This window comes from Rhinoraja longicauda, chromosome 5, assembly GCF_053455715.1.
Source record: "Rhinoraja longicauda isolate Sanriku21f chromosome 5, sRhiLon1.1, whole genome shotgun sequence".
In the NCBI taxonomy this organism is placed as follows: domain Eukaryota; kingdom Metazoa; phylum Chordata; class Chondrichthyes; order Rajiformes; family Arhynchobatidae; genus Rhinoraja; species Rhinoraja longicauda.
Window position 1 is genome coordinate 63,672,141 of NC_135957.1, and position 11,304 is coordinate 63,683,444.

Here is an 11,304-nt window from a genome sequence, read left to right on the forward strand (position 1 = left end):
CTGTTCTAATTCTTGTATCCCTGACGTTAACACATCTTCCCCACCCAACTATGGGCCATAATGGATTCCACCCTTCCTCAGGTCATCTGTTGCGGTCTCTATTTAGTTCTGGCCTTCTCTATCTTTAAGTCTGAAGAAGGATTCCGACCCGAAATGTCACCTATTCCTTTTCTCCAGAGATGCTGCCTGACCCGCTGTGTTACTCCACCATTTTGTGTCTATCCGAGATATTGATCTAGTTATAGTGAATGAGGACCCATGTTCCTTGGATCCTAATGGTTTTCATTCTTCTCTTTCACAGGACATATTATGACTTCTTCTAAGAAATGGATTATGCACACCATTTTAATTTCCATCATGATTTTCTACTGCTTTTTTGCCTTGTTTATGCTCTACGCTAAGCCAACAAACAGATGGATTCTTCCTCCCATGAAATCGGCCACCTCAAATCAAAGCATGAAAAATATCCTTGGTTTACGACAAGAAGATAATCAAATTATTGTGCTCATTTGGCATTGGCCTTTTGGTCAAAAATTTGCGCTCAATTCTTGTGGATCTGTTTTTAACATCCATGACTGCCATTTGACAGTGGATAAGAACATGTATAACAAATCCCATGCTGTACTTTTCCATCACAGGAATATCAGAGGAGACCTGTCCAATCTGCCCACACACCCTCGACCAGTTTTCCAGAAATGGGTTTGGATGAATATGGAGTCACCTACAAACTCTCCTAAAACGACAAAGCTTAACCGACTCTTCAATTTGACCGTGACATATCGAAGAGACTCAGATATTCCTGTGCCTTATGGATCGCTAACAATAAACGGAGTTCAGCAAGCCTTTGATTTGCCAAAGAAAAGCAGCCTAGTGTGTTGGATTGTAAGCAACTGGAATTTTAATTATGCCAGGGTAAAATATTACAAAGAACTTCAAAAATATGTTCCGATTAACACATATGGTCGAGCTTTCAAAAAATATCTGAGTAATAATGATTTGATCCCAACGATATCTAAATGTAAGTTCTACCTTTCCTTCGAGAACTCAATACATAAAGATTACATAACTGAAAAGCTCTACAATGCTCTGCTGGCGGGTAGTGTTCCTGTGGTCCTGGGCCCATCCAGGGAGAACTATGAAAATTACATTCCAGGTGATTCCTTCATTCACGTGGCTGACTTTCGTTCAGCCAAAGAGCTTGCTGATTACCTTCACAAGCTGGATGGTGATGAAAAATTGTACATGAGCTACTTCAAATGGAAAAAATACTATAAAGTGAGGAAGGCTCAATTCGGGCATGAACATGCATGCTCTGTCTGTGAAAATATTCGGCGACATAAAGAATATAAATCCATCCCCAATTTGATGAAATGGTTTTGGAATTGAACTGAAGTGTGTAAATAGTGTCAATCATCAGCAGCATATGATAATTTTTATTAGCTTTTATCTCCAAAAGGAAATTTTGTAAATTCATCTTCAAAATTAACAATGGAACTTGATTTTATTTTATTGCACATGAATTCAAAATAGATCGATAGATTTCTTAATAAAGCTGAAACAGACCTAATTGTATATATAGGATGAAATGCAGATGTTGTAAGATTTGTGTCTATCTAACACTGAAGATAGATACAAAATGCTGGGGTACTCAGTTGTTCAGGCAGTATCTCTGGTGAGAAGGAATGGGTGATATTTCAAGTTGAGACCCTTCTTCAGGCTGAGAGGTCAGGCAGTCTGACGAAGAGTCTCGACCCGAAACACCACTTATTCCTTCTCTCCAGAGATGCTGCCTGTCCCGTTGAGTTACTCCAGCATTTTGTGTCTATCTTCTAAATATATGTGTGTTGACTAACAGAAAGGTTTCAGCATGGTGCAGTTTGCTTCTTAGTTTACTCGTTGCAATCCCATTTTCTACTTGGAAGTATATATATATCAGTAACTCCCATCAGGCAATGCCTCCCATCAGGCAAAAGGTATAGAAGTGCGAAAACGAACACCTCCAGATTCACGGACAGTTTCTATCCAGCTGTTATCAGACAATTGAACCATCCTACCAACATCTGGAGCGTGGTCCTGAGCTACTATCTACCCTCAAACAATCTTTGATTGGACTTTACATGTCCAATCTTTGATTGGACTTTACATGTCCAATCTTTGATTGGACTTTACAGACATAGGAGGTCCTTCCTTCCCGCTGCTGGGAGACTGCTCAACCAGCACTGCTCCCAGCAGACGAGTCAACAATAACAGCTATGAACACACAGAAAACTGATGACAATTTATATATCTTTTATTTATAATGAATGATCTCTTGCTCTCTTGCTATCCACTTTGCTGCTGTAACACTGTAAATTTCCCCGGTGTGGGACGAATAAAGGAATATATTATTATTATTATTATTATTTATCTTGCACTAAACGTTATTCACGCTATCGTTTTATCAGGTATTTGTACACAGTGGTACATATGACAACAATGTAAAATGCTGTTTATTTCTGGAGATTATAACTGCACACACTAGTTCAGAGTTTGTGCTGGGATTGTGAGTGGTGGATTCTGAACCAAGTTCCGGATAAAGGAAAATTATACAAAGAGACCAGTTTCACAACTATTCTTTTTTTTTGGCACTTATTCATTAAACACTGTACTGAAATGATTGTTATCTGCTCCAAACACACGCTGGCATGTCCCATCTACACTTACTGGGTAAAAGAAAAATTTCTAAACTATATTTTTGGCAAAAATATTATTACAGTGAGATAACTGCCTCAAAACTAGAATAGATAAAAGACTGTAAGTAAATTGAGCAGATTATTCCTGTCTGAATGTTCTCTATTGGCCAAGATTCACAGGAGGCTGGTTTGCAGGTACAGTAATTACTGAGGCTTGCTGACAAAATGTCAGCTGGGGAAGGGTACAACTCGTAACGCTGTCTATCCACGTCTTCCAGAGATGCTGCCTGACCCATTGAGTTACTCCAGCACTTTGTGGGGGTTTTCTTTGTAAACCAGCAGCTCATTTCCTTGCGTCTGAAAGAATATTATCATTTGTTGCAAATGGAATTAAGTAGAAAGTTGAGTTATTATTTTTCAGTTATAGAGGGCATTGGTGAGATCACACTGGTGATTCAATGTAGTTTAAGGAGGGATGTGAATCTGTTTGGAGCAGTTCTGAGAATGTTTACTGGTCTGAACCGTCATATGCCTTATGAAGGAAGATTGTATAGGTTAGGCTGGGGTCAAAGGGACGGTTGAATTATTGTAAAAGATGGCATTGTAGTGGGTCTGGACGTGACAGGGATCAGGCCAGACGCCAGGTAAGAAGTAACAATAACTTTAATGCAGTAACTGAATATACACTCACTCAGTCATCACCACGAGTCAAAACAATAACCCCTTCCAACAAACCCCTTAGCACCAGACCACTCTGTCCCCAGGGGAATGACCCAGGGAGTGACCTAATCCCCCCCTGTCCACTCAGTGCCGAGGGGAATGACCAAGGGAGTGGCCTAGCCCCCGGGCACCGCCACAGGACCCCCCCCCCCAAGAACCGCAGGCACGAAACGGACAGGGGGACGTACAAGACGACCGTGTGCGCACCACATCGGTCGCAGGAACCGGAACCACCCCGCCAGGGGAAGACACCCACGGGAATTCCGGGGGTAAGGGCCGGGACGCAGGACGACCCCGAGGGCGAGGCCACGCCAGTAGGACCGGCTGGCTAACGTCCACGTGCGCCGGCTTCAGCTGCGAAATAGAGACAGTCTCAGGACGACCCCCCATGTCCAAAACGAAGGTGGCAGAGCCACGCTCAAGCACCTTGAACGGTCCTTCATACGGCCGCTGAAGGGGCGTCCGGTGTGCATCCCGGCACAGGAAAACAAATGGACAGTCCTGCAGGGCGGAAGGGAAATGCGACCTAACCGAACCGTGCCGAGACGTCGGCACTGGTGCCAGCTTGCCCACTGTCTCCCGAAGGCGTTGCAGGGCAGCCGATGGTTGTTCCGCCTGACCCTGGGCGGAAGGAACGAACTCACCGGGCACTGTCAGTGGAGCCCAGTACACCAATTCAGCCGAGGAAGTGGCCAAGTACTCTTTGGGTGCGGTGCGGACACCCAGTAAAACCCATGGCATCGCGTCGACCCAGACCCAGTCCGGACCAACGAGCCGGGCCTTCAGGGCAGCCTTGAGCTGGATGTGGAAGCGCTCCACCAGGCCGTTCGCCTGCGGATGGTACGCTGTGGTGCGGTGCAGATTAACCCCCAGTAGTTGAGCCATGGATGACCACAGTTCAGAGGTGAACTGCGGCCCCCTGTCAGACGTGATGTCGAGCGGCACCCCAAACCTGGCAATCCAGTGAGCCGTCAACGCACGGGCACAAGTAGTGGCAGAAGTGTCCGGCAGTGGAACTGCCTCCGGCCACCGCGTGAAACGGTCCACCATAGTCAGGAGGTGGGTGAAGCCCCGAGAAGGCGGCAGCGGCCCCACGATGTCCACGTGGATGTGGTCAAAATGGTGGTGAGGGACGGGGAAATCCTGGAGTGGCGCTCGCACATGCCGCTGTACTTTTGCAGTTTGGCACGGGATGCAGGTGCGCGCCCAATGTCCAACCTGTTTACACAACCCGTGCCACACGAAACGGGAAGCCACGAGGGTCGTCGTCGCCCGAATGGAAGGGTGGGCCAGCCCGTGGAGCACCTCGAACACCCGGCGCCGCCAGGCAACAGGAACAATGGGGCGCGGCTGCCCGGTGGAGACATCGCACAGCGACATTGCGCCCCCAGCGCCACAGGGAAGGTCCTCCAACCGCAGGCCCGAAACGGCGGTACGATAGGCGGACATCTCCTCGTCCGTCAACTGGGCGGCCGCCAGGGCTGAGTAGTCGATGCCATCGGTCACTTGCAGGACGGCGTGGACCACAGGTCGAGACAAGGCGTCGGCCACTCTGTTGTCTTTGCCGCCGACGAAACAGATGGAGGTAGTGTACTCCGAGACAACATACTGGTTGTGTTCTGTTGATGAGGAAGTCGAGGATCCAGTTGCAGAGGGATGCACAGACACCCAATTCCCTGAGCTTGGTAATGTTTGAAAGGGATGTTGGTGTTGAATGCCAAGCTGTAGTCAATGAACATCAGTCTCATGCATGTGTTTTTATTATCCAAATAGTCTAGTGCAGAGTGGAAAGTCAGTGAGATCACATCCCCCATTGATCTATTGTGGTGGTAGGCAAATTGTTGTGGATCCAGATTCTTGCTGAGGTAGGAATTGATAAATACCATTACCAACCTCTCCAAGCATTTGATCATCACAGACGTTAGTGTTACCTGTCGGTCTTCAGTAGCAGAGTAGAAGGAGGCGATCTGGTTCACAGAGCCTTTGCAGCCTCTTTATAAAATAATTATTTTGGTCCCATTCCCTTGCCTTTTCAATAGCTCTGCAAAATATTCTCGCTCATGACCCAGTTCCTTGTTTGGAAATGCTGATTGACTACTTACAAGCAGTGTATTCTAGATCATAACCACATTGCGAGGAAAAAGCAGGGGCGGGGGGAGGCAGGAAGAGGATCAACAGTCATCCACCATTCCTTTCCACCCACTGGCCTTGAACGCTTCTTGAAATGGAACAGCTTCCCTTTACTTATCTAAAACTGCAATGATCTTTCACAGGTCAATCCAATCTCCTCTCAGCCTTCTTTGCTCCTAGAAGAACAATCCCAGCTTCTCCATCTTACAATTTACTGCTGTAATCCCTCATCCTTGCAACTCTCTCATATATCTTTTCTGCACAGTGTTTGAGACTTTAGCAACCTTCACAAAGTGAACCTCTTCCCGAGATTTGTATTCAATTTCCCTAATAATAAACAATGGCATTCTCTTGCCTTTCCTAAACTCTTGTTTATCTATGCACTGGTCTTCTGAAAATCGTGCATTATCACATCTGGATCTCAGTGCACGTTAGAGCTTTGCAATTTTCCATCTTATAGATAATATGCATTTTATATGTTTCTGGCCATGCATTTACTCCGTTTGTCAGGTCTTCGACCATTTACTTAACCTATTTCCCTTGATAGTTTCCATAAGTTTTACTTTACAATCTTGCTTTATGTCCTCAGCAGCCATAGTTGTGCTTCATTCGTTGAAGTAATTTCTATAAATTATTAAAAACTGAGCCCCCCCCCTGCACACTCACCACACTCATCACATTTTGTCAGCCAGGTAAAGACCCACTCATCCCTACTGTTTCCTGATGTAATAAAATGGAGCCAATTGACCATTGAACCATTGTTATCTTCTGGATTGTTGCTATGGATTAAGGAGTAAATCTGACCTTCAATGCGCAAGGCAGTATAAAAATATCGATATGGTGTTACAATAAATTTCAGTAACTATTGTTTAGTTCTTCCTGTTACGCTCCAATGAGAAGTTTTCATCTGAATATTTATTTTATTCGGAGCGGTAATTAAATATATTAGTGGCTGGGTTATTCAAATGGTATTGTTGTACTTTGCCTTTGGAACGAGATTTTGTGAATGGTTTCTAATTGTAACACAGAGCAGCCATTTTTTTGTGGATGAATGGGATTTTTTTTTAGGTAGATGTATTATGACAGTGAATGGAAGCTGTGTGGCCTTGAGATGAGAAATTTGAAAAGAAAATGCACCAAGAAAGTTGCCTCTGAAAGGAGAAAATGATCGTGTGAGGTGACCTAGATTTTAGGTTTTCTCCACTCTAGGGATATTACTAATCATTTTAAATTCCATTATGGGACTTCTGCCAACGCTTCACAATTTTGGATTGTATGTAGCCCTGTCATCGATTCACAAAGCAGGGCAGAGCCATAACAAATGTCTAGGGTTGCATGCAGTAATATTCCTTAATCTGGTATTATTCTTAATATTTCTTTTGCATATCGAATAACGTGTCATCTTACATTATACTTGAATTATTAACAAATTTGAATATGTGTTGTCAGTATTATTACCCACTAACCTTTTCAACTATGTTGATTTTAGACATACTGCAGAATAAAATTCGTTGGAGATCAACTTTTAACAACATCTTCAGGGTAATAGAATTGCCAAAAGGTGAAGGATTATAATTTGTTCGTGTAACCTGATAACAAAGATGGGATTTTTATCATAATAGAGCTAGTGTTGTGAGCTGGATTTATAATGAGCGACATACAGGGATGTACTACACCAGCTTTACAACAGCAGGGCATGGCAGAAGGTGAAATTGTTGACTCCTAGCAACAAGCAGAAGATTTAGCATGATGTGAATGTACAAGAATCTCGGCACAACAGTTTGCAGTACAAATGGTCGAGCTTCTCTCTGTAAATTACACCATTGTGTCTGGCCTGAAGGTACAGCAGTCAAAAGATAATTCTTGTTAAAGGTGGGAGGGGGGGAGAAAGGAGTGGTGATGGAGAGGTGGTTGTTGCTGGAAGCAGGCACTAAAAATGTTTAGGTACAAATAGGTCATATAGACAATAGACAATAGACAATAGACAATAGACAATAGGTGCAGGAGGAGGCCATTCGGCCCTTCGAGCCAGCACCGCCATTCAATGTGATCATTGCTGATCATTCTCAATCAGTACCCCGTTCCTGCCTTCGCCCCATACCCCATATAATTAGATGAAGGATAAAGATTCATGCATTTTGTCCTTTTTTTTCTGATACTGCTTCATAGATTCCTTAGTTTGGAGTACGTCAGGCCAGAACTGGCACCCGATGGCGATCACTGATATCTGCCAGATTTAGCTGAGTTCTGTTCAGCGCATGAATAAAAACAGAAGGCTTTTTTTAAAGAACCCATGTCATAGAGTCATGCAGCATAGAAACAGACTTTGGCTGAACTCGCCAGACCGGCCAAGATGCCAATCTAAATGAGTCCCGATTTCCAACATTTGGCCCATATCCCTCTAAACCTTTCCTATCCATGTACCTGTCCAAATGTCTTTAAATGTTATTGTACTTGCCTTCAAGGGGGTGCTAGATAGAGCTCTTAAGGATAGCGGAGTCAGGGGGTATGGGGAGAAAGCAGGAACGGGGTACTTTGATTGAGAATGATTAGCCATGATCACATTGAATGGTGGTGCTGGCTCGAAGGGCTGAGTGACCTACTCCTACACCTATTGTCTATTGTCAATAACTTTCTCTGGCAGTTTATTCCATATACCCATCACTCTCCTTGTGAAAAGGATGCCCCTCAGGTTGCTACTAAATCTTTCCCCTCTCACCTTAAACCTATGTATCTCTAAACTAAACTAAACTACAAAAATAAACTATGCTCTCTAGTCCTTGATTTCCCTACACTGGCTAAAAAACTCTGTACATTCTCAGCCTGCCCAGTCTCTCCCTATAGTTCAGGCCCTCAAGTCCTGCAACATCCTTGTAAATCGAAGGTATTTATTCACAAAATGCTGGAGTAACTCAGCAGGTCAGGCAGCATCTCAGGAGAGAAGGAATGGGTGATGTTTCGGGTCGAGACCCTTCTTCAGACTGATGTCAGGGGGGCGGGACAAAGGAAGGATATAGATGGAGACAGGAAGATAGAGGGAGATCTGGGGAGGAGGAGGGGACAGGAGGGACAGAGGAACTATCTAAAGTTGGAGGTCGATGTTCATACCACTGGGCTGCAAACTGCCCAGGCGAAATATGAGGTGCTGTTCCTCCAATTTCCGGTGGGCCTCACTATGGCACTGGAGGAGGCCCATGACAGAAAGGTCAGACTGGGAATGGGAGGGGGAGTTGAAGTGCTCGGCCACCGGGAGATCAGTTTGGTTAATGCGGACCGAGCGCAGGTGTTCAGCGAAGCGATCGCCGAGCCTGTGCTTGGTTATCTGCAGTTATCTTCTTATACATCCTTGTAAATCATCTCTGCACTATCCAGTTTAAGACATCTTTCCTACGGCATGGTGACCAAAACTGAACACAATATCTGTGTCGCCAAGCCAACGTCTTGTATAACATCTCTGTCATTCATTTGTAGTTATTTTGCAGTAATTCTTCTGTATATATCTTGATGATATTCCAACAATTGAAATGAAATGTATTCTATATTCGTAAAGTATGCAAACTTTAGTGCACAGAGCTTTGACTCATTGTTAGAATTTGAGGATAAACGTGATGGCATTATACTTTACTATCTCCTTTGTAGCAAGGGTGCAATTTATGCATGATGCTATTTACAAAAGAAATGCATTAGGTAAGTATCTTGGAGAGAAATAGATTTAACACTTTAGATTCATAACACTGATTAGTTTTGATGAGAATCAATTCATAAATGAAATGTCAACCCTGTTTCTTTCTCCACTTTTTGCTGCCTGACCTGCCGATATCTGGCAAGCCCATTCAAATTAATACAAATGTGATCCCTGGCTGGAATAGAGTTAAGGTGCCAAGCTAAGGTACAAATGCCCTCTCTGCTCAGGTTGTTGGTGTTCCTTCATTTGACGTAGTCACGAGTCCAGGAGTGGAATGGGGATTTGATGCACCAGTATCAGATCTCCAGTTCAGCTCTGACTTACACATTGATTTTGATGTGTGCGCGTTGAAAAGTGAGTTGATCCATATCAAGGATGTCAGCAGTGGTGTTCTATGTAAGTAAAATTTGGTCTATTAGCATTGAAGAAGTACTCTAGTTTGCTTCTAATCTAAAAAAAAACCTTTTCAGAAGCAACTGACTAATTCAATTTAGGAAGAGCCTGACACAGCTGGGATTGTACTGCAGATATGATCACCCTTGTTGATCAGCAAATAGTGGATCAATTCTAAAATCTGCTCAGCCTCATGCGACAAATTCAGTGTGAGCAGCAACAGGAAAGAAGTGGTAAGGATCGATTGTCTCTTATGCAACATTTTGGCCTGAGTGTAACTTAAAGGAAGAAAGCAGCTTGCCTTTGCCACGACTGTCACTATCTGTCCTATGGTCCATCACAATCAATCATTATTAAGGAAGAAAATGTCACCCAATCTGTGCACCTTCTACCGACCGCAACCAGATAAATGATCAGATAAAAGTTTATTTTTAAAATAATCGTTTTTGAGCAATAACTATCTTGACATTGAGAGAACTATTGTACTCTTCCACAAATAAGACAATGCAGCCTTTTATAGCTCCATGGGAAGACATTATGGGACCTTAAACTCATAGTTCATTTGAAAGACATCACTGTAGAGAATTTGCGAGTCCCTCTTATCCAAAGAGGGACTTAAGTCCACAGTCTTTTGCCTCATAGGGCAGCGTGTAGGCTCAGGGGTGGAAAATGCCTACATTTTTTTCTCCTTGAGAATTCCACGGTGACCGAAGATGACTTCCTTTCACTTTGAAGTGGCTGTTGAGGCTATTGTGGGATCTACAGACTCTTCTACAGGTAAGGCAGGAAATCCAAGACCAGGCATTCAGGTATGTAGTTTGAGGTGGTGATTGATTGCAGACCTTGGTTCTGGAGAGCAATTGCTGTGGGTTGACTGTTTCCTGCTACTTCCGAATATTAGCACTATTCCCCCAGAATATTTATTATAGGCGAAGCACAACATTGCAGGGCGGAAGGGAAATGCGACCTAACCGAACCGTGCCAAGACATCGGCACTGGTGCCAGCTTGCCCACTGTCTCCCGAAGGCGTTGCAGGGCGGCCGATGGTTGTTCCGCCTGACCCTGGGCGGATGGAACGAACTCACCGGGCACTGTCAGTGGAGCCCAGTACACCAATTCAGCCGAGGAAGTGGCCAAGTACTCTTTGGGTGCGGTGCGGACACCCAGTAAAACCCATGGCAACGCGTCGACCCAGACCCAGTCCGGACCAACGAGCCGGGCCTTCAGGGCAGCCTTGAGCTGGATGTGGAAGCGCTCCACCAGGCCGTTCGCCTGCGGATGGTACGCTGTGGTGCGGTGCAGATTAACCCCCAGTAGTTGAGCCATGGATGACCACAGTTCAGAGGTGAACTGCGGCCCCCTGTCAGACGTGATGTCGAGCGGCACCCCAAACCTGGCAATCCAGTGAGCCGTCAACGCACGGGCACAAGTAGAGGCAGAAGTGTCCGGCAGTGGAACTGCCTCCGGCCACCGCGAGAAACGGTCCACCATAGTCAGGAGGTGGGTGAAGCCCCGAGAAGGCGGCAGCGGCCCCACGATGTCCACGTGGATGTGGTCAAAATGGTGGTGAGGGACGGGGAAATCCTGGAGTGGCGCTCGCACATGCCGCTGTACTTTTGCAGTTTGGCACGGGATGCAGGTGCGCGCCCAATGTCCAACCTGTTTACACAACCCGTGCCACACGAAACGGGAAGCCACGAGGGT

At 45.1% G+C, this 11,304-nt stretch overlaps 1 protein-coding gene across 1 annotated transcript; it reads left to right on the plus strand.

Moving 5' to 3' along the window:
- Nucleotides 1-309: 309 nt before the first annotated feature.
- On the plus strand, nucleotides 310-1,386 carry LOC144594029 (4-galactosyl-N-acetylglucosaminide 3-alpha-L-fucosyltransferase 9-like). The gene has a single exon (XM_078400194.1). It carries the CDS (start codon nucleotides 310-312, stop codon nucleotides 1,384-1,386), a length of 1,077 nt encoding a protein of 358 aa, XP_078256320.1.
- The last annotated feature ends 9,918 nt before the right edge of the window (nucleotides 1,387-11,304 follow it).

Bases quoted from the DNA above. Each gene is read 5' to 3' on its own strand.
- LOC144594029 (XM_078400194.1), top strand. From the start codon at position 310: ATGACTTCTTCTAAGAAATGGATTATGCACACCATTTTAATTTCCATC.